We start from the raw sequence: 23,702 nt of genomic DNA on the forward strand, positions 1-23,702 counted from the left end.
CAGGAGTCAGAATAGTGGACTCCTCTGAGGAAAAAATATATCGGGGTCCTATGGCACCTTAAGCAAGATCCTTCCAGTTACCAGGATTGGGGTTCCTCTCAGGAATATGCTGAGGCATGGCTCTGGAAATACCCTTCTAGGGATTTCCTGTCCTAGAACTCTTTCCACGAAAACCAGTGCTATGTCTGAAATCTTAAGTGTACTTGAGGACTAGAGAAGGCCTGCAAGAAGTAAGTGGAAAGGCTTTTCAAAACAGACAGATCCCACACACAAAAATTTCAGGTATCTTGCAATGCTATGGCATCTGCTTATGGAAGTTCAGCAGACACACTCAGACTAAATGTCACTATGGGTCCAGTGAAGGAAAAGTTTGTGATTTTTGTTTTATTTTTTCAGAATGAAGGCTTTCCTGGATAGCAAACCGGAAACCCAGCCCTGTGCTTTTAAAAGGACCCTCATTCTCCTCTTTCTCCTGAAACACAAACGCTAGGATTTGGCTATTCCTCATACCCCCAAACAATGAAATCTGGGAGGGTGTTTTAGAACGAAAGGGAGGGGGCTGTGGTAGCAGAACAGGTCAAGGATCAGTCCCTGGCATCTCCAGTTAAGAAGAGGCCAGGCAGTAGGTGATGGGAAAGACCTCTGCCTGGGACCCTGGGGAGATGCCGCTGGTTGAGTAGACAACACTGGCCCCTAGATTTCTCTACTTGCAAAAATCACTAGTTAAATATTGGAAAAAACTGAAATCTACTAGAGTAGACGAGAAGGACACAATGCATAGAATGCTGGGTGAAAGTGATCCGAAGATTATCTGAGAAGTAGCCAAGGTACTGTTAACAATACAAAGGGTGAATTGCTCATATCTGAACGCTGTACCGGCTAAGAGCGGATCTCTGTGAGCCCACTGTGGACCACGCATTGCGGTATGCCCATCTTGTAACATTTGTGCGCTGTTGGAGGATTGTGCGTGTCGCTTGGTTGTGCTGTTTTGGCTGTACCATTTTAGCTTTATGCCAATTTTGAGTCTGACCCCCTGGCCTTGGGGAGTGACCAGCAATTCTGTGGGAGGAATGTCTCACAGTTGTATGGAGCAAGCAACATATGGAGAGGTGATAGCTTTTGATCTCTCTACCAGCAACACTGGTTTCTCTCTGTAAAGTACACTGAATTCTAGGGGATTGTTTGGCTGTTTTGAAAAAGGATTATCATTGGCTGTGTTTGGTTGTGACACAGATGTAACAAAATTGATTTTTTCTATATATTCCCTGTCATGTAAGAAGGGCATGTAAGAAGATCATAGTCTGATGAAGGGTGCTTGCACTCGAAAGCTCACGCCCTGAATAAATCTTTGCTGGTCTTAAAGGTGATACTGGACTCTGATTTTATTGTGCCAATAAAGGTATTCTGTATCTGTATCTATCTGAAGACAACACTGGCCTGAACGGACCAAGGCATCTACACATGTTCGTGTGAAGGGAGGTTCAGCTCTGTGCCAGACTAGTGGGGACTTGCAACAAAATGTGGCACATGCTTGTGTCACCCTGCCAGAGACCCAGGGATGAAGAAAGCAGGCTTTGTGTTAATAAACAAAATATCTAACATCGTGACCCAGTGTGGGATTCAAGGCCAGAGACATTCAGAGGTGATTTCCCACTGCCTAACTCTGCATAGCGATCCTGGAGTTTGCTCATTGAACTATTCCTATTGAAGCTTATTTGTTCTAGTCTATTGAATAAATATTCCTTTTGGATTTCACTACAATTGTGATTATCCCAGTGACTTTATAGAGCTGTCTTCTGCCTGGTTCATGACACTTCCAGGGTGGCCGCCCATCCAAGCCTTGCTAACTTTCTAAAAAGACTTGAGTCCAGGGGCTTCCTTAAGCTTGTACACAAAGGCTTACACCAGCCTTTTCCAACCTTTTGACCATGGAGGAGCCCCTCAAATAATGTTTCAGGTTTCGAGGAGCTCTGGAAGTGCAGTCCAGCTGGCCACGCCTCCATGCCACGCCCCCTGGAAGTGACCTGTCACCGGAAGTAACATGGAAGTGACATCACCGTCTGTGTTAATAGGCAGCCTCAAGAAGGACTGAGGGGGGAGATAGGAGGCGGTCTAAACTGGGAGTCGGCATGCAGACTCCCAGATGTGAAACCTAAGAGAATTCGCTTTCACTCAGGGGTAGGGGGAAGCAATGGAAGTAGCTGGTTCTCTAGCTTTGCCTGAGTCCATTAAGGCAGAAGGGGAGAGACCGTGGACCCCCTTCAGAGCTCCCGCAGAATCCTGGGGTGGGAATCCCTGGCTTACATCTTGAATCAAACTTGGTTGGTCTTAAAGGTGCCACTGAAAGTTTGTTCCGCTGCTTCAGACCGACATGGCCAGACCGACATGAATCCAAGGTCTCAGTGTCTAGCGTGTAAAGTCTAGCAAAACAAGAATCTCAAACCTGCGGCTGGAACAGCAGCGTCGGCCTGAATTTCAGTCTCTTCTCTGACGGGCTGAACGTTAGTCTCTCCTCTAGCAGAACACGAAGCCTCAGGACCAAGGAGGTCAAGTTCCTGGGCTGGCAGCAGGAGCTCCTTCCTGTCCCCTGGGCCACCCGTTCCAGTCAGGTCTTGGCACATCTGCCTGAACTGCTTCTTGTGTTGAGGGCGCACAAACATAGAGAACCCTGGACAACAGAAAGGAAAGCAATGCCAAATGTCATTGAGCCAGCTTGTTCTAGGCCAAGGAGTTTAATGAAATCCAGCCTTCCATTTCCTAGAAGTCAAAAACCTCCCGGTTTCTAAGAAGAAGAGTTGGTTCTTAGATGCCGCTTTTCTCTACCCGAAGGAGTTTCAAAGCAGATTCCATTCACCTTCCCTTTCCTCTCCCCACAACAGACACTTCTGAATTAGGCTCAGGCTGCCAGTGGTTCTCAGGGAGAGGTATTTTGCATCTACATCTACCTCACCTTTTTTCTGGAGCTGCCAGGGATTGAACCTGAGACTCCCTGCAAGCCAAGTGGATGCCGTTTTGAGACTCCTTCAGGTAGAGAAAAGCGGCATATAAGAACCAACTCTTCTTCTTCTTCAACTGCTCTTCGTGCTCGTGGTTAAGAGCTTCAGCTGGGGGAGCCGGGTTTGATTCCCCGCTCCTCCTCCACATGCAGCCAGCTGGGTGACTATCACAGCCCGATTCAAAGGTGTTCTGACTGAGCCATTAATTCATAGGTTATTATTTCTATTCAGAAACAGTGTAGTGGCACTTAACACACAAACTCATCCAATCTCTTGAATCCTAGTGTCCCAGGATGGTGTTTTCTAAACTTTTAAGAAAACAGACTTTTTTTTTTTACTCCATACCATGTGGAGGTGCTGCTCTTTGATCCCTTGCAAGGACTGGGGGGTGGGTGGGTGGGCGCCATACCTCTACCCATTTCCCCATGAAGACAGTACCAGAGCACAGCCATGGTGGCTTGCAATGGAGCAGCTTGATCTGAGTACAGAAGCTCCTTAGGGATCAACAATATTTTCCGGGTATGAGCTTCTGAGAATCAAAACTCCCTGGCATCTAATGAAGGGAACTTGGACCCTTGTAAACTCATACCCCTACAATCTCATTGGTCCTGACTGCCAGGAGAAAAGTCCACATGAGGGGCTCACAAAGGGTGATCCTGCTGTATCTGTAGCAGGGATGAATAAAGAACCCAATGGTAACCAACACCCGGATGTGGCAGAGGACGCTGATTCCTGCAGGGACTGATTAGAGAAAACATGTAGGCAACCCTTTTCCATAGAGGGATGCCTTGCGCTCACATGGGTCTTATGTCATATTACTATTTGGAAATGCCAAGAGAAGTGAATAAAAATGACCTCAACAAATGTGGGGCAATCTACCCATGTGAAAGCGCCGCGTCAAGAGTCCAGCTTTAGCTGCTGGGTAGTTCCTCGAGGGAGATACTTAACGTTGACTCAGGCACCAGGTTGCTCAAGTGGGCAGTGGAGAACCACTGAAACCCCCCTGGCCACGACATGCCTACAGAACTGAACAGGTTACTTTAATTCAACCATGATATTCCCTACCACAGTGGTAGTCAACCTGTGGTCCTCCAGATGTCCATGGACTACAATTCCCATGAGCCCCTGCCAGCAAATGCTGGCAGGGGCTCATGGGAATTGTAGTCCATGGACATCTGGAGGACCACAGGTTGAGTACCCCTGCCCTACCAGATGACCTACTGAGGGATTGGGGAATGGAATCTCCGTGACTGGATTTATGATACGGATTCTGCAATCAATAGTTTTACAATATCTTGGTCAAAGCCAGTCCCATGGTTTAAATCAGTGGTTCTGAATCTAGGGGTCGGGACCAATTTGGGGGTCGAATGACCCTTTCACAGGGGTCGCGGCAGGGCAAGCAGCTTGGCCGTGGGGAGGGGGCGCCATCCACACAACATCCTTGTGGGGTAGATCGAGACGGAGCATTCGTCGGTCTGGAGCAGCGGAAAAGAGCGAGATCGGCATGGTGGGACAAGAGGCAGGACTGAACTGAGAAACGCCGGGGGGGAAAACCAATTTATATACAATCCTGAACAATGGATCTTCACACCATTGGTCAGTTTTGGTTTAATTTCTGTGAAAGAACCCTTGCATAATTTTATGGTTGGGGGTCACTAGAACATGAGAACTAGAACTGGTTTAAATCCTTTAAAACAGACCATCGAAGAACCCATTTGGCTTCCGTTAATTCCACACCACTATGGATGGCTTTTACCTAGATAAAATTCCAAGCTAGGCCTGCAACCCTGCGATTTGGCCGATTCTCTTTTACCCCAAGATCTCAATGTCTACGTAAGGTGGGAACCTGGGAGTTGAGGATCTTTTTAGCTGAACGATATATTTTGTGTTTTCTTTTCTTTCTTTTTACTTCATTGTGAAGGCATCTGACCAATATAATAAAAAGCTTTCTACCAATACTACTTGCTTTGCATAAGGGGAAAGTTCTCTGGCTTCTCTGTGAAGATGGATGCTACCACGGAGACCATGGCGTCGTAGTCGCCCGTCTTCTTGTACTCTGACAAAGCCGAGAAGAAGCTGTTAAAGCTGCTTTTCTCCAGAGCCGTTCTGAGCTCCTTGAGGTACCCTGAGCAGGTCATCTCGCCTTGGATGTCCTTCAGAGAACTGGACGCTTTTCCAGAGGAGCTGCTGAGCACAGTGGCTTTGTTCCCTCCTGAGAAAAAAGAAAGCACCACAGAGAGAACATGAGAAACGCTGTGGGGAAACAATATGAAGAAGAAGAAGAAGAAGAGGAGAAGAGAAGGAGAAGGAGAAAAGAAGAAGAAGAAGAAGAAGAAGAAGAAGAAGAGGAGGAGGAGGAGAAGAAGAAGAAGAAGAGGAGAAGAGAAGGAGAAAAGAAGAAGAAGAAGAAGAAGAGGAGGAGGAGAAGAGAAGGAGAAAAGAAGAAGAAGAAGAGGAGGAGGAGGAGAAGAAGAAGAAGAAGAAGAAGAGGAGGAGGAGGAGAAGAAGAAGAGGAGAAGAGAAGGAGAAAAGAAGAAGAAGAAGAAGAAGAAGAAGAGGAGGAGGAGGAGGAGGAGGAGGAGAAGAAGAAGAAGAAGAGGAGGAGGAGGAGGAGGAGAAGAAGAAGAAGAAGAGGAGAAGAGAAGGAGAAGAGAAGGAGAAGGAGAAAAGAAGAAGAAGAAGAAGAAGAGGAGGAGGAGGAGAAGAAGAAGAAGAAGAGGAGAAGAGAAGGAGAAAAGAAGAAGAAGAAGAAGAAGAGGAGGAGGAGAAGAGAAGGAGAAAAGAAGAAGAAGAGGAGGAGGAGGAGGAGAAGAAGAAGAAGAAGAAGAGGAGGAGGAGGAGGAGGAGGAGGAGAAGAAGAAGAAGAAGAAGAGGAGGAGAAGAGAAGGAGAAAAGAAGAAGAAGAAGAAGAAGAAGAGGAGAAGAGAAGGAGAAAAGAAGAAGAAGAAGAAGAAGAGTTGGGTTCTGATATGCTGCCTTTCTCTAACCAAAATGGTCAGTGAGACTCAAGGTGCCTTGCGAAATGGCAAAAGACATTAAGTCCGACGGCAAAGGCCTCCAATAAACAATGCGGTAGGATTAGGATTAGGGAACTGGAAAAACAATGCTAACGGAAAACTGGTCAATGGCGTGACATATCATTACGTGGAAAGTTTACAAAGCCGGAGGACCTTGCAACATAGAAAGGGAAGTGATTCCCACAATAAGCCGACTACACTGCTGTCCCTTATGGAAGAAGAAGGTTGGTTTTTATACCCCACTTTTCACTGCCTGGATTCTCAAAGCAGCTTCCAATTGCCTTCCCTTTCCCCTCCCCACAACAGACACCCTGTGAGGTGGGTGAGGCTGAGAGAGCCCTGATATTCCTGCTTGGTCAGAACAGTTTCCTGATTGCTGTGGCAAGCCCAAGGTCACCCAGCTGGCTGCATGCGGGGGAGCGCAGAATCAAACCCAGGTCGCCAGATTGCAAGTCCGCACTCTTAACCCCTACACTAAGTTGGCTCTCGGGGCACTTTATGCCCAGGGTGTCCGGCAGGTATGGTTCAGCAATTGTAGCCTTTTGTTATCAAGGGGGCTTGGGTTGAGCAGTCAGAGGTGCAGGGCCTTGGAAGGGGGTGGGGTCAGGTCTGGCAGTGGCGTTTCTCTCCTTTGGATGTGGTTGCTGGCTCATCCAGGCTCATCCACCACAGCCGTCTCGTCCTTGATAATAAGGGACTGCATATAAACAGAGCAAACTGGTCACTTCCTTACTTTGATTCGACTCTTGACTAGATTTGTTGGGTGACGACATTACTTTTCTCCAGATGTCAATGAGTCGGCATGATTTTTCCCCTAGATGCCTGTGACTTGGCATAATTTCCTACCACCACAAAGAGGGAGAGTTTCAGCTCCTTTCTACTGAAGCGTTACTCTTAAATCCTCTGTTGGTCTCTGTTGGTTCTTTCACCTTATTCAGGAATTGCTAACCACTACACCAAGCTGCCTCTCCTGGTGACAATCGGGAGAGCCGGCATCAACACCACTCTGGATATAGTGTCACCTAGGGATGGTAGCCATGCTAGACTACAGCCACAAGGCTGTGTGATAGCTAGAATGTGTAGCCCAATCTCGTCCTATCTCAGAAGCTAAGAAGGGTTGGTCCTGGATATGGGGACACCTAAGGAATACCACGCAGACGCAGGCAGTGGCAAACCACCTCTGAGCATCTCTTGACATGAACAGCCTATGCAATTGTTAGAAGTGGGACGTGACAGGACAGCCAGGATTCAATTAACCCTCACGGCAGCATGTCTCAAACTTTATAACTGCTCACTAGAGAATACCATTTTCATCTTGGCCAAGGGACCAAGCCCTATGAAGATAGGTTGAGGGACTTGGGAATGTTCAGCCTGGAGAAAAGGAGGTTGAGAGGGGACATGATAGCCCTCTTTAAGTATTTGAAAGGGTGTCACTTGGAGGAGGGCAGGATGCTGTTTCTGTTGGCTGCAGAGGAGAGGACACACAGTAATGGGTTTAAACTTCAAGTACAACAATATAGGCTAGATATCAGGAAAAAAATGTTCACAGTAGTTCAGCAGTGGAATAGGCTGCCTAAGGAGGTGGTGAGCTCCCCCTCACTGGCCGTCTTCAAGCAAAGGTTGGATACACACTTTTCTTGGATGCTTTAGGGTGCTTTGGGCTGATCCTGCATTGAGCAGGGGGTAGACTAGATGGCCTGTATGGCCCCTTCCAACTCTATGATTCTATGATTCTATCTTCATGTGGCAATGATGTACAGCACCCACAAAGCAATAAAATGCTTTAGGCCAACCAGATACACCAGTAGAGCAACAGGAGCAGGGTGGCCAAACTATGGCGTTCCAGATGTCCAAGGACTACAATTCGCATGAGCCCCTGCCAGCTGGCAGGGGCTCATGCGAATTGTAGTCCTTGGACATCTGGAGAGCCACAGTTTGGCCACTCCTGAACTAGAGCAACAAGCCTGGCAATCTCATGGTCTGGACGAGCCTGTGTAGCGCACAGAGTTCAAGGTGCTGGGTGGAAATCTAGGAGGCTTGGGTTCGAATCCCCACTTTGCCATGAAGCCCCCTAGGGTGATCTTGGGACAGTCACTTTCTCTCAGCATGACCTTCCTTAAAGGATTGCTAAGAGGATAAAATATGTTGTTCTGGGCTCCTTGGTTGAACGGCGGGATAAAAACATACCAGAGAGTTATCGAGAAGAACAGTTCTTAACTCCAGGGAAATGGCTATCGAGACTAAACTCAACTAAAAGCGAACTCCAAAGGCTGCTAAACAGAATAGGGCCAAAGCTAATGGCAGCTCCCCCATGGTCCCCCAACTGCACTTTGTCAGATATGTAAGCTGAACCCTCTGACTCTCCCAGATCCGACAGTGAAAACAGTAACAACTTCCACATCATCTTCTGACCTCCAGTGCCTACTTGCTGCCAGCTCCTTATCAGAAAGGGGTTTTCGTGCTTTACAAGGTTATAAAAAAGGAAAGAACCCCTTTAGGTTGAACAATGGCAATCCATAAACTGACGTTAACACCTACGATAAACATCTACGTAGGATTGTCAACTCTCTCAGGATTACCTCAGCACGACGTTTGAGCTGAACGAAATACGGCAAAGGATTGAAGGGAGGTTTTGGGAAAAGACAAAAAGCAAAGGCAGGGCTTTGCGATAACCAGAGAAATTGTCATAGCAGGTTGGGAGGGACGGACGCTGGCCGGAGACACCACGGCACACTCTGGCAAACCTGCCACAAAGCGTGCATGCGGCTTGGGCAGCAGCATCAGATGCAAAATCAAACCAGAGTTTTATATGCATGTGGCCACAACCAAAGATTTCCTAATAGGATTTGATGCAATTGATGAGAAATGTTCTCTCCTTTTCTGCAGAACAGTCAATGAACTCTTCTTAGGAATCCAAATGCTTGCTGTTACAAGATACTAGAACAATGGTACGGTTCACGTGTGCCCCCCTCTCACTGTTCCATCTTGTTTTTATCAATTGAGAATCCCAAAATACCAGAGGGATTTTCTTTTGGATAGCCTAAATGACCGAAGCAGGCCATTGGCTGCTTAGTGCTGAATCCTACATTCCGCGGACTGAGGCAAGAAAGGATCCCTCTGTTTGGATCCAAGTTAAATTTACTTACAGATGTGTTTCTATTTTGTAATCTTAGAAATAGCTTTATAAATGGTTGTTTAATGGGGCAGAGGGAGCCAATGGGACAACAGCAACTTGCAAAAGAATAAGGTCAGAGGAATCCTGCTGACTCAGACCTGTGCAAGGTCATCTAGTCCAGAATCCTGCCTCACACAGGGGCCAGCCAGTTCCCCTGAACCGACAACAACAAGGCAGAGAGGCTGAGATCTTCATAAGAACATCAGCCCTGCTGGATCAGACCGGTGGCCCGGCTAGTCCGGCATCCTCTCTCACACAGTGTCCAGCCAGTTCCTCTGGAGGGCCAGCAACAGGGCAGAGAGGCTGAGGCCTTCCTAAGGACATCAGAAGAGCCCTGCTGGATCAGACCAGAGGTCCATCCAGTCCAGCCTCCTGACTCACACAGGGGCCAACAAGTTCCTGCTTACAGGTTCTAATTCATGAAAATGTTTTGGGGACACCATTGTGTACATTTCTTTACATGCCCAGTATACTGACAAAATCTCATGGTTCTAACACTAAGCTGTCTGCCAGGTCACTAGCGGAATGCTAGCCTGAAGTGTAGGCTCAGTCCTGAAACAGCTGATGGCTTAAGGGCAGCGTTTCTCAACCTGGGGGTTGCCACCCCTTTGGGGGGTCCATCGACCCTTTTTCCCAGGGATCACCGGGGCTGCCGCCGCCACTTCTACCTTACTAATGGTGTAAGGGTTGCACACTCCGGCTGCTTCGGCGATCACGGAAGCCCGAGGGGGTCAGCACCACGGCGTGGAGGGGCGCTGGCTGCCTCAGGCTTCCATGATTGCCAGCGCACCAGAGCGCACAACCCTATGACCCCCTTTGGGTCGCGCCATCAGGTAGGTTGAGAACCACTGGCTTAGGGGAAGGGGGAGAGACCAATATGTACTGTGTCTCATGCATTCAATGATGTACAGGAACTGTACATCATTGTATGCATTTATGTCTTTGCATAAATTTTATGCATTTATGTCTTTGCAAAATATGTACCTGGTCCAGTAGTTAGGTGACTTCCTCCTTTGTTCAAATGCTTCTCAGAGTTCAGCTGACCAGAGATGAGTTTGTTCTCACCTTTTCCTGAGGACCAAGAAAACCAGACAAATACTGAACCAAGATAGGTGATCTTTCAGATGATGGAAGGAAAAAAAGTTTTTTTTTAAGAACCTAGCCTTAATGAAGTCATAGAAAAACAGCAGAATATTCTGAAACAGATGGAAAATAATATTTCTGTAGGATGGCAGGCAGGAACAGAGAAGGAATTTCCTCCCAAATGGGAGCCAGCCAGGCTGGCTTCTTCTGTTCAATCCATGACAAGCTAGGGCTCACCACGACACTGATAAAACTGTTCCGACCGAGCAGTGATATCAGGGCTCTCTCAGCCTCACCCACCCCACAGGTTGTCTGTTGTGGGGAGAGGAAGGGAAGGCGAATGGAAGCCGCTTTGAGACTCCTTCGGGTAGAGAAAAGTGGCATCTAAGAACCAACTCTTCTTCTTCTTCAGTAATCTCAGGGCTCTCTCAGCCTCACCTCCCTCACAGGTTGTCTGTTGTGGGGAGAGGAAAGGGAAGGCGAATGTAAGCCGCTTTGAGACTCCTTCGGGTAGGGAAAAGCGGCATATAAGAACCAACTCTTCTTCTTCTTCTTTTTCTAAATCCCTTCTGTCTTATAAGGAGACCTGGGCATCTTCTTTGGAATCCACTTTTGGGGATAGAAGCATCTTTTTTGATCCCAGGCTTTCAAAAGAGGAGGAGAATAAAGTCACCAATGTCTTGGTATCTATAACAGCCTCTTTTCTTCATTCTGTTTTTCAATTTCCATTTCCTTTTTTGGGGCTTCTTTACCCTCCTGCAACCCCCCCTCCCCTTCTTCCTATCTCATGCCAATATAAAAACTGTTCAATCAAATGCAGTTGAGCACTGAAATTATACATTAATTTAGGGAAACAACAAAGAGCCTCTTGTGGCGCAGAGTGGTAAGGCAACAGAAATGCTGTCTGAAGCTGTCTGCCCATGAGGTTGGGAGTTTGATCCCAGCAGCTGGCTCAAGGTTGACTCAGCCTTCCATCCTTCCGAGGTTGGTAAAATGAATACCCAGCTTGCTTGCTGGGGGGTAAACGGTCATGACTGGGGAAGGCACTGGCAAACCACCCCGTATTGAGTCTGCCATGAAAACGCTGGAGGGCGTCACCCCAAGGGTCAGACATGACCCGGTGCTTGCACAGGGGATACCTTTACCTTTTTACCTCAGGGAAACAACACTTTTCTTCTGTAAAGACCCTCCCCCTCCCCACTCAGCTCCAAAATCCCCAACAGACCAACAATACCGAGCATCAATCACGGTACTGACAAACAAGATAGAAAAAATGCCCACAATTGCTAGCGGAATAAAACAGTGAATGAATAAGTTCACTCAAAACAAATCAGGACTAAGTTAATTGGCGAAGGCTATCGGTTACAGATCGATTAATCCAGCTGAAAACAAATTAATTATTGGAGACAAGGAGTAAAAAATACCGAGAATTCAACATAACAGAGATAAATGAAGATATTATTTTTGGAGTCAGCAATAATCTAGATTAAGAGTAATGCTGCAATCAATCATCTCACCCCAAACAGATCAACCACAATAATTAATACCAACAGGCTATGGAAAATCAAACGCAGGTTTGCAAACAGTTTCATAATTTCATTAATCAATGCTGACAGTTAGTAGGAAAGCAAAAGCAAAAGCCTCTTCAGAAGAGTTGGTTTTTACATCCCACTTTTCACTACCCTGAGGAAGTCTCAAAGTGGCTTACACTCACCTTCCCTCCCGCCCCCCACTACCTTGTGAGGTAGGCTGAGAGAGCTCTGAGAGAACTGTTCTACGAGAACAGCACTGACAGGACTGTGATTAGCTGAAGGTCACCCAGCCGGCTATGTGTGGAGGAGAGGGGAATTAATTTTTAATAGATTTTAAAAATGTGTTAAACATTTATCGGGTGATAGGACCAACTCACTACCTAATTCTTATATTTTATATACCCCATACTTTATATTTGAAGCCATATTATTTGGGTCTATTAGTATCAAAGGTCCATAAAGGTAACTATCTGATAAATGACCCGTGGCTTAAAATATAAATGGCTTAAAATATGAAGTCTAAGGTATATAAAATATAAGAATTAGGTAGTGGGTTGAAGACTTTGTTTGTATCCCTGAAAAAAAAAACAATTCAGAAATAAGTTTACTGAGGAAGAAAAATACGAAAACAAGGTTTTATATCAGGAGGAGCAGGTTGCTGCTTCTCACCGTTTCGGGAGACCCTAATTGTAACCATACTCCCCCCCCCCCCAAATCTGGTGGTCTATTTTCATAAGGAACTATTTTCATAAGAGTTCCTGGAACACTTGGAAATGAAGGCTCTGCAAACTTGCACAAAGTTGTGAAAAATCCTCATACTCCCAGGTAGGCCCACCAGAAGGACATGGCAGCACACCTTGGCTTCTTGCACTGTGCTGAGCAAGTTGGAAGGGAGAATGATGGGCAGGAGGTAGCTGCAGAATTGTAGTTGGAAGAAGTAGAAAGGAGGAGACACAGCAGGCCTCGCCCCCTTTGTTTGGATGGACAGACAACCGCTGAGTCCTCACCTGAGTTCCCGGCCAGCAGCAACCTTTCCTCTTGTGGGAGGCTATGCTCGGGTTTGTAGCCACAGCCCTCTCCGGTCTGCTTGCGGCAGGCTTCATCATACTGCTTTTTGTGCTGCGGTCGGACAAACTGGTAAAACTCTTGGGTCCAAAAGGAGAAACAAAGTTAAGAAGCAGCACCAGAATCGCAGGTATTTGCAGGTATTTGCTGGCTTCTCCTGGCAGTTTCATAGGGCCACGGGGCATGATAACTAGAAGGTAGTGCAGGGGTCCCCAACGTGGTGCTCATGGGAGCCGTGGTTCCTTGCTCACACCTTCCTAGTGCCTACAAGAAACTTCAGGAAGTGGATGGGGTCAGGTGTAATTTTTGCCCAGCCAGGCCTCTGAGTGGCTTTCCAGACTAATGAATTATTAATAATAATTATTAATATTCATTAATTATTATTAATTAAAATATCGATAAATATTAATAATTATTGACAAATATTAATTATTATTAATAAATATTAATAATTAATAATTAATTCTATCTATCACTTGGATTTATATACCGCCGTTCCCATTTGGGCTCACGGGGGAACATTTGGGCACCCCAGATCTGAGACCCTAAGGTGTGAGCTTTCGCGTGCATGCACACTTCCTCAGAAAATGGAACAGCCATCACAGCCAGTACAGAATGACAAAGAATGCCAATTGAACCCAAAGAACTGATTTGTTATTTTAGCAAGAAATTGTCTGATCTTCATTGTCATGCTGCACATTTGTCGGACGTCGTCACAAGGCTGCTTACTAATTTGCTACTCGTGTAAGTCATAAGAGTGTTTCAGTGTAAACCGGCCAGAGCTGCAAAGAAATGGGCGGTGCAGAAATCTAAATATATAAATAAATAACATTTACTCCCTCCTTATATCTATTATGATCCCGGAGAAACTTTCAGAAATGGACATTTCTACAAGGAGTCTGCAGAGCCTCTTGTGGCGCAGAGTGGTAAGGCAGCAGACATGCAGTCTGAAGCTCTGCCCATGAGGCTGGGAGTTCGATCCCAGCAGCCGGCTCAAGGTTGACTCAGCCTTCCATCCTTCCGAGGTCGGTAAAATGAGTACCCAGCTTGCTTGCTGGGCGGTAAACGGTAATGACTGGGGAAGGCACTGGCAAACCACCCCGTATTGAGTCTGCCATGAAAACGCTGGAGGGCGTCACCCCAAGGGTCAGACATGACCCGGTGCTTGCACAGGGGATACCTTTACCTTTACAAGGAGTCTACCCACTTGGCAAGATTTCCACAAAAAAAGACAAGCCATCTACAAATCTCAGTTGGATTTACTGAAAGAACAGAAGCTTTAAAAACTTTCCAACCTACAGGTTGACATTACCAAGAACAAGGTCTCCTCCAGCAATATTGTCAATCTATCACATCAGACTCAGTCCTGCAGAGCACTCAATCCTCTCATGAGGACTATCATCCTGCCCCAGCAAATCCACAGAGATGGTTCAGTTCTGTGGAGACCTTGAGGCATTCTTCTGACGTCACACACATGAACACACACATGAACAAAACAAGCAAGCAGACAGCATCTACACCAGGGCTAGTCTACCTGTGGTCCACCAGATGTCCATGGACTCCATTTCCCATGAGCCCCTGCCAGCATTTGCTGTCAGGGGCTCATGGGAATTGTAGTCCATGGACATCTGGAGGACCACAGGTTGACTACCCCTGATCTACACACCATTCCATCACAGAAGCCACTGGAGAACAAGTACCATCTTTAACAAGGCAACACTCTAGGAAAAGAGACTCCGCCAGATGGTCATAATTCCACACTACATAGATTGCTCCCGCCGCAGGGTCCAAACCGATGTGATCAACAAACAACATCGCACACAGCAGAATATCACCTGTGCTGAAAGGAAGGCCGTAGAGAGCCTTAGGAACAATCCAGATATAGTAATTAAGGAAGCTGACAAAGGTGGAGCTGTTGTCATCATGAATAGACCGGACTACATCCAGGAGGCTCAAAGACAGCTCTCAAATACCACCTTTTACAAACAACTGGACGCAGACCCCACACAGGAACACAAAAAAGAACTACACAGGATTATCAAGGAATTACCCCCATGCATTCAGGAAGAAATCCTTTCAGACACACCAAAGTAACCACGTCCAGGTACCTTTAGTTATATTCGAGACACCACAGGCTTTCTGAGGAAAATACAATCTTTGAACAACCTCCCATTTTAGCCACAATTACTGGACCTAACAACATCACCTATACCGTCAAAGGCCTATACACCTGCTCATCTTCCAACTTAGTATATGCCATCAAGTGCCAACAATGCCCCCCGGTTCTCTACAGAGGGCAAACAGGTCATAGCCTAGGCCAAAGAATTAATGGGCACAAGTCTGACATCAGAAACCACAACGTTGAAAAACCTGTGGCGGAGCACTTCAACCTTCCAGGACATTCAATAACAGACCTGAGAGTAGCTTTTGTATTGCAAAGGAACTTCAAGAACAGGCCAGAAAGAAAGACTGCAGAAATGCAAGTGATTACAAAACTCAATAATATGACAAACCCAGGACTCAACAGGGACAAAGGTTTTTTATCTCACTATTCATGCTAACCTTGTTCAACTTGTGTATCTATATTCCTCATTATTTATTTGATTTGTGATAATGTGACTGTAAGATATGACATTGTAATGGAATTCTGAGTTTGCCTCCCTGGCCTTGGGAAGTGACCAGCAATTCCCTGGCAGGAATATTTCATAGTTGTATGGAGACAGATGGAGCAAGCAACATATGGAGAGGTGAGAACCTTTGATCACTAATAAAAGGCTGTTTGGTTCTCCCTGTGTAAAGTACACTGGATTCTAGGGGATTGTTTGGCTGTTTTGACAAAGGATTATCATTGGCTGTATTTAGTTGTGACACAGTCTACTGATGTAACAGAACTGATTTTTGCTATATATTCCCTGTCATGTAAGAAGATCATAATCTGACGAAGGGTGCTTGCACTCGAAAGCTCACGCCCTGAATAAATCTTTGTTGGTCTTAAAGGTGCTACCGGACTCTGATTTTATTGTGCAACTTCAGACCAACACGGCGACCCATTTGAATCTGTCAATTTTTGTTGTGCTACTTCTGAAGCAGCTGAACAAATTTTGAATCTAGGGGCACCTTTCAGGCCAACGAAGATTTATTCAAGGTATGAGCTTCCGAGTGCGTGCGCACTGCGCATGCACACCAAAGCTCATGCCCTGAATAAAACTTTGTTGGCCTTAAAGGTGCCGCTGGACTCTAAATTTGTTTCCCCACGGAACATGTCCACTGTGCCGGCAGTCTTACCTCGCAACAGGGCGTGCTTTTCTGGTTCTCCTGCAAAGAGGGCACTGATTTGGGGCAAGATGGCATCTAAGTCATTCGTCTTCCTGTAGTTCTGAAGCACCTGAGTAAACCTGTCAAAATTCAGCTGGCTGAGGGCTCGCTTGACTGCCGCAAAGTAGGCTACAGACCTGGATTTCTTGGCCTCGAGGGGCTCTCCCACGTAACTGGTCTGCCATAATGTGAGAGACAGAGAAAGCGGGTAGAAGTCAAAGACACACAGATCTAACTCGCTCTGGTCAATGATCGGCTTGGGGAAAAGAGAGCTATTTATTAATTAACTTTTATTCCACTTCTCTTTGACTAAGAACTTGAAGCGGTTTACATCAATGGGCCATGACACCAATTTTAAAAGGCACATCAATTGCATCGATATAAAATAGGGACCAAAATAATAGATACCCGATAAAATGCTGCATAATAATATATTTCCTTTTTCTTTGTTAGCTCCTCTTGACGTTTTCGGTTCATCCAGACAGGCTTCCTGGATCCCTTACGGCAGGGGTAGTCAACCTGTGGTCCTCCAGATGTCCATGGACTACAATTCCCATGAGCCCCTGCCAGCAAACGCTGGCAGGGGCTCATGGGAATTGTAGTCCATGGACATCTGGAAGACCACAGGTTGACCACCCTGTTTTAAACAAATAAGAGGGCTGCAGACAAATCCAGAAGAGTGCTGCTTTTCTCTACGAGAAGGAGTCTCAAAGCGGCTAGCAGTCGCTAGCCTTTCCTCTCCCCACATCAGACACCCTGTGAGGGAGGAAAGGCTGAGAGAGCCCTGAGATTACTGAAGAAGAAGAAGAGTTGGTTCTTATCTGCCACTTTTCTCTACCCGAAGGAGGCTCAAAGTGGCTTCCATTCGCCTTCCCTTTCCTCTCCCCACAACAGACACCCTGTGATGTGGGTGAGGCTAAGAGAGAACTGATATTCCTGCTCAGTTAGAACAGCTTTATCAGTGCCGTGGCAAGCCCAAGGTCACCTGGCTGGCTGCATGTGGAGGTGGAGCGGGGAATCAAACCCAGGACGCCAGATTAGAAGTCTGTGCTTCTAACCACTACACCAAGCTGGCTCCCATGATGCCCTCTCAGGTCAGGTTTCCAGGTTACCTACCGGGTCGTTGACTATCTTTATTTTCTTTCTGCCTCCCTTCTGCCCGTCTATGAGTCTCTTCTCGTATTGGAGGGAGAGAGTTGATAGCCGTTTAGCCTGAAAGGTTAACAAAGTTAATACAACTTCCTTCCGCCTTCTCAGCATTCCCCATAACTCAACAGCAAAGAGCAGCTTTGTTCTCTTATTAGGGTCACAGTCTGCAATGAAACAGCTGTGTTTCTGGAAAACTCATTCTTCATAGACAACAGGGAAGTATAGGGAAGTTGGTTGTCCCCCCTCCCCAAAATGCTTGGAGATTTCCCAAACAAAGAAAAGAGGACAATTCAAATGCAGATGGAGTCAAGGTCTATCTGCTTCTTTTGACTTGAATTTATTTGCACATTAAATGGTAAAGGCGGGATGGGAAAAATAACATGCAGGCGGGGGGGGGGGAGGAATGGAGATAGATCTTGGCAACGTAAAAGAGCCAGGTCAAGTACTCCTCGAAAGCGAAATATTATCATAGAATCATAGAAAGGAGCAGAGGGGGCTTGATGGGGCCTCTGCACAGAAGCCCCCGCCTTCCTTGGTGGTCTCCCATAATCGGCCAACCCTGCTTAGCTTTCAAGCTGTGGGGAGATCAGACTAGCTCTGTGGGCTGCTTAATACAGCCAGGTTTAGAAACCAGTGTGAAAAAGCCACGGTTATACAGGCATTCGTTCCCGTACTGGAACGACACTGCCTGGCAACTGCACATGACTGTTCTGCGGGAATTTGGGGAAGGGAGGGAGGGATTGTTAGCACTGTGCAGCATGAATGAATGCGTGAGGCCATCTCCTGCTGAATCACACCATCAGTCTGCAATCTCTGTGCTTTTCAGTAAGCTGGGGGTTCGTGGGAGCCCCAGAGGGGATCTGCCGCCTTTCCTCTCCTGCCTTTATAGACTGGGCCACAAGCTAGGGGAGCGGCCACGTCCACTGCTCCCCCTCCTGAGCACGAGTGACTTCTCTCGTGGTTCCTGTGCCTGAGAAGGGGGTGGTGCCTCCACACCTACTCCGACCTTAACAGCATCCTGTCTCTCCCCCCCCCCTTCAGTCCTCCTCGAATCTGCCTGTTAATGCGGGCAGTGATGTCACTTAGGGTGACGTGTCACTTCCGGGGGTGGGGCTAGATGACATCACTCTTGGGGTCCTCGAAGCCTGAAAGATTATTTTAGAGGCTGAAAAAGACTTATGCGAGCAGTCGAAGGAATTACCAGCAATCTTCGGTGTGCAAGGACAGACCAAAACTGAACTCCCACAGTTCCGCAGGGCCTGTAAAAGGGAGCTCCTCCACCAAGCATTCACTTGACACCGACTGACTCAGAATATCTGCTGGTCCCCCCCTCAGACACCCTGCCATGACGGAACAATTTAATCTCCCCAGCATTGTTGTTATTCATGCTGCGTTGTAATTGTTATTGTTAGAATGTGATGTTCTATTGAGAATTATAATGTCCCATGTAAATTTATGCAGTGTTCCACGTAAACCACCCAGAGCCGCAAAGAATGGGCGGTATAAAAATCCAAGTAAAGAAATAAACAAACAAATAAAAGGAGCCCGAGGAGGAGAGGCTTAAAGCAGGGGTAGTCAGAGTGCGGCCCTCCAGATGTCCATGGACTACAATTCCCATGAGCCCCTGCCAGCAAACGCTGGCAGGGGCTCATGGGAATTGTAGTCCATGGACATCTGGAGGGCCGCACTTTGACTACCCCTGGCTTAAAGGATTCCAATTAAATAACCAGTCCATCTAGGTCAGCGCTGCCTATCAGGTGGCCGGGGTCTCAAACCAACTGCCTGACCCTCTTTAACTGGTGGTGCCAAGCAGGGGCCCTCCCCCTGAGCCACAGCCCCTCCCCATCCGTACCGTTTCTTCTCCTGGCAAGCCGTCGCTCTCCGCTGCCTCCCCGCAACTCTGTTCGTTGCGCTCCAGGGCGTCCAAGAGGCTACCGGCCTGCTTTCTTGAGGCGAGGGGACCCTTGTAGCTCTCAAAGCACCCGTTGGCCATGCCGTTATCTGATGCAAGGCACACAAAGAGGAAGTCACTCACAACCCGGCCTTGGTTCTTTCTGCCCAGAACCGTCTGAAGTTCACAGGCAGAGGATTACATCCAGTTTGGGCTGATGAGAATATCCTGCAGTTAATTTTAAAAAGAACCCTTGCCTTGGTAGCAGGAAACATGGTTTGTAGTGGGAAGAATACCAGAAGAGGATCTGGAAGATTATTATTTATCATATGGCAGAGTTCAGAGACAGGAGGCATGGAATAACATAAAATATGTTCAGGCAAAGGAGGGACGGCTGGCAGCCTTCCATGTGTTCTGGCTGCCTCAGGTGGCTGGGAAACTGAATCAAGGGAAATTTCCTTGCTCCCATAACAATTAAACCCCTACAGGTTTAATTAAATCCAGGTAAGCAAATGCAAAGGGGGGCTTGAACTCAGGTCAAAAGCGAAAGAGCCCCAGAGGACGCCATCTTTGTTTGTTTTAATCACGTCAGCACAAATGGCACAGCTTGAGGGCAGGGGGCATCACTGCCTAATTTTGCTGTGTTCAGAACAGACACCCACTTACCCATCACCCTCTTCCTTTTCAAGCTTGGGACGTGGTCATCCAAATTGCTGGCTTTCATCACAGAATGGGCTGGCTTGGATATGGCAGAAGACGTGGAGGCCTCTTCCTCTTCCACGGCAGCGCAAGATGGAGTGCGGGATGGCGGAGGGGGCATCTGCACACAGAGTGGAAGCGTTACACTAGAGAAATCCCAAAGCCGTAACTTTGGGAGCTGGACCCGCAAACCGAAGGACTCAAGGAAGTCACTCCATCCAAATTCAAAGCCATGGCATTCACAAGAAGAAGTTGGTACTTATATGCCGCTTTTCCCTACCCGAAGGAGGCTCAAAGCGGCTTACAGTCGCCTTCCCATTCCTCTCCCCACAACAGACACCCTGTGGGGTGGGTGAGGCTGAGAGAGCGCTGATATTACTGCCCGGTCAGAACAGTTTTCTCAGTGCTGTGGCGAGCCCAAGGTCACCCAGCTGGTTGCATGTGGGGGAGCGCAGAATCGAACCCGGCATGCCAGATTAGAAGTCTGCACTCCTAACCACTACACCAAACTGGCTCTCAAGCAGAAGTAATAGCGAGCAGAAAGAGTGGGGGCTAAACAGGGGTGAGGGGTGGAAAGTACTATCAAGTTGCAGCCCACTTCTGGCTTCCCTGTACAATTTTCAAGGCAAGAGATGTTCAGAGGTGGATTTCCCCTGCCTGCCTTCACATACCGACTCTGGACTTCCTTGGTGGTCTCTCATCCAAGTATTAAGCAAGGCCAACTTGGTGCCCTAGCTAAGAGTGGCATCCTCTAACCTGGAGAACTAGGTTTGATTCCCCACTCCTCCTTCACTAACCTTAACATTTTTATTCCCCCTATATTTTTGTGAACAACTGAACCTAAAGGACTGATTTTGTTATTCTAGCAATGAATGATGCGATCTTCATTATAGAATCATAGAGTGGGAAGGGGCCACACAGGCCATCTAGTTGAGGGACTTGGGAATGTTCAGCCTGGAGAAAAGGAGGTTGAGAGGGGACATGATAGCCCTCTTTGAAAGGTTGTCACTTGGAGGAGGGCAGGATGCTGTTTCCGTTGGCTGCAGAGGAGAGGACACGCATTAATGGGTTTAAACTACAAGTACAACGATATAGGCTAGATATCAGGAAAAGATTTTTCACAGTCAGAGTAGTTCAGCAGTGGAATAGGCTGCCTAAGGAGGTGGTGAGCTCCCCCTCACTGGCAGTCTTCAAGCAAAGGTTGGATACACACTTTTCTTGGATGCTTTGGGCTGATCCTGCGTTGAGCAGGGGGTTGGACTAGATGGCCTGATGGCCTGTATGGCCCCTTCCAACTCTATGATTCTAGTCCAACCCCCTGCTCAATGCAGGATCAGCCCAAAGCATCCTAAAGCATCCAAGAAAAGTGTGTATCCAACCTTTGTTTGAAGACTGCCAGTGAGGGGGAGCTCACCACCTCCTTAGGCAGCCTATTCCACTGCTGAACTACTCTGACTGTTATCATGCTGCATATTTGTGGATGCCTTTGTGACACTGTTTACTAATTTACTCTCCTTATATCTGCACTCTTATGATCCCTGTTCCACTCTCTGGGGAAGTGTGTGTGCACACAAAAGCTCACACCTTGAATAAAGCTTTGTTGGTCTTAGAGGTCCCACTGGACTCTTAATGCTGTTATGCTTTTACGGAGATATTTTCCTTTTCAAATTCTTGGCATAAGTTTCCTTCTGATTTGTTCTTGTCCCCGAGGGAGCCAGGGAGAGGTTGGAAAGTCCCCCTATATGAATGTTTTAAGGAGCTCAAAACAACCCAAATTGGTAATTGGCCAGAACTGCTCTCTCTTGCAATGCGTCATGCTGAAAACGCTATTTTAAACAGAACCCTAATTTTTTTCAATACTCATACAAACAAGTCTAAACATCAGAAATAACATTTCCTATCATGACACTTCAAAGATGGTAAGTGAAACTCTATATTCAAACTGTGAAACAACATTTTCTTCTCCAGGAAGTTTCTTCTCCAACATTTCCTTCTCCAAGTTTCCTTCTTCTTAGCAGACCAGGGTAGTTGTTTGGGCTAAATGAGAGATATGACCAAGGAGTCAGTGAAGGTGGGGGTGGGCAGGATGTGGCCTTTGGATCTTATCATAAATATATGTCTGGCTGGGAGGTAATTACACAGACACACACACACAAACACGCACTAGGGGCAAAACCCGTTGTATCCAGGAATACGACGGGCGCTAGAGCTTGGAGGTGGGAAGAGGAAGGGGAAGAGCTGTCCAGTCTGCAAGGGCATGGGGTTGAATGTTTGTGTTGTATGGGAGGTTGTGGTGGCGCAGAGGCCATGGGTGTGGAGATATGGGTGTCAAGAACCTGTGATTTGGAAAGTTCGTTGAGTGTGGGAGAGGAATGACCTTTGGGAATTGTGGCATAGTGGTTACAGATGAGCTTTCCAGAGCCAGGTCTTCAGCTGGCACCTTAGATAGCAGATTCCACTGTTGAACTACTCTGTGAACCCCCCCCCCCCGACCCCCCATTTCTAACCAGAACCATTCTGCTTGTAGTTTAAACCTATTACTGCAGGTCCTCTCCTCTGCTCCCCGCCCTGCTCTGACAACCTTTCAAATACTTAAATGATGACAACGGGTTGTCTAAAGCAGGGGAAATCAACCTGTGGTCCTCCAGATGTTCATGGACTACAATTCCCACGAGCCCCTGCCAGCGAACGCTGGCAGGGGCTCCTGGGAATTGTAGTCCATGAACATCTGGAGGACCACAGGTTGGCTCCCCCTGGTCTAAAGTGAAAAAAAAAAAGCTGAGCAGCAAGACGCAAGTGTGGGAGCGCCTTAGAGACCAAGGCGATTTCCAGGAAGTTAGATTCAGGTGGGTCATTTTGCGGGTCTGAAGGAACAGTACAAAGTTTGAGAGCAGTGGCACCTTGGAGGCCAACCAAGTTTTATTCAAGGCACAAGGAGCTGTGTGCACGCGTGGACCAGCAACGTCCATTTCAGCGTCTCCGATGCACGTGGAAGCTTAGGCCTTGAATTGGTTTTAAAGGTGTCGCTGGACTTGAAGAGTTTTCAGGAGCCAAGTTTCCCCTTGGCAGTTCATCCCATGAAGCAAGCTTTAGAATGCGTGCAATGAGGAAAACCGCAGGAACTCTTTTTACTTCTTTGGTGCTACCCCATGGGGATCTGCCGTGTTTTTGACCTCATCCCCACAGCAAAGGTTTCTAGGTGGCTTGCTAGCGGGGGGTTGATGCCCTGCTCCCCCACATGCAGCCAGATGGGTGACCTTGGGTTCGCCACAGCACTGATAAAGCTGTTCTGACCGAGCAGGAATATCAGGGCTCTCTCAGCCTCAGCCGCCTCGCAAGGTGTTTGTTGTGGGGAGAGGAAAGGGAAGGCGCCTGTAAGCCGCTTGGAGACTCCTTCGGGTAGAGAAAAGCGGCATCTAAGAACCAACTCTTCTTCTTCAGTAATCTCCGGGCTCTCTCAGCCTGCCCTCCCTCACAGGGTGTCTGTTGTGGGGAGAGGAAAGGGAAGGTGAATGTAAGCCGCTTTGAGACTCCTTCGTGGGGAGAAAGGTGGCATATAAGAACCAATTCTTCTTTTTCTTCAGTAATAGGGCTCTCTCAGCCTCATCTCCCTCACAGGGTGTCTGTTGTGGGGAGAGGAAATGGAAGGCGAATGGAAGACGCTTTGAGACTCCTTTGGGTAGAGAAAAGTGGCATATAAGAACCAACTCTTCTTCTTCAGTAATCTCAGGGCTCTCTCAGTCTCCCCTCCCTCACAGGGTGTCTGTTGTGGGGAGAGGA

General features: G+C 47.4%; 1 protein-coding gene across 4 annotated transcripts in view; it reads right to left on the bottom strand.

The window, feature by feature from the left end:
• Window positions 1–23,702, bottom strand: part of RTEL1 (regulator of telomere elongation helicase 1) — a 126,542-nt gene that overhangs the window by 23,409 nt on the left and 79,431 nt on the right. For all 4 annotated transcript variants that reach the window (XM_077335950.1, XM_077335949.1, XM_077335947.1 and 1 more), the window contains exons 27-34: window positions 19,890–20,043; window positions 19,185–19,333; window positions 17,300–17,395; window positions 16,154–16,361; window positions 12,811–12,948; window positions 10,173–10,259; window positions 4,963–5,208; window positions 2,444–2,668 (exon numbers count right to left, since the gene is read on the bottom strand). In XM_077335950.1, the coding sequence (XP_077192065.1) occupies window positions 2,444–2,668; window positions 4,963–5,208; window positions 10,173–10,259; window positions 12,811–12,948; window positions 16,154–16,361; window positions 17,300–17,395; window positions 19,185–19,333; window positions 19,890–20,043 (1,303 nt within the window). The remainder of the gene's footprint in view (window positions 1–2,443; window positions 2,669–4,962; window positions 5,209–10,172; window positions 10,260–12,810; window positions 12,949–16,153; window positions 16,362–17,299; window positions 17,396–19,184; window positions 19,334–19,889; window positions 20,044–23,702) is intronic.

The sequence above is a fragment of the Paroedura picta genome, chromosome 4, assembly GCF_049243985.1.
Source record: "Paroedura picta isolate Pp20150507F chromosome 4, Ppicta_v3.0, whole genome shotgun sequence".
NCBI classification, from domain to species: domain Eukaryota; kingdom Metazoa; phylum Chordata; class Lepidosauria; order Squamata; family Gekkonidae; genus Paroedura; species Paroedura picta.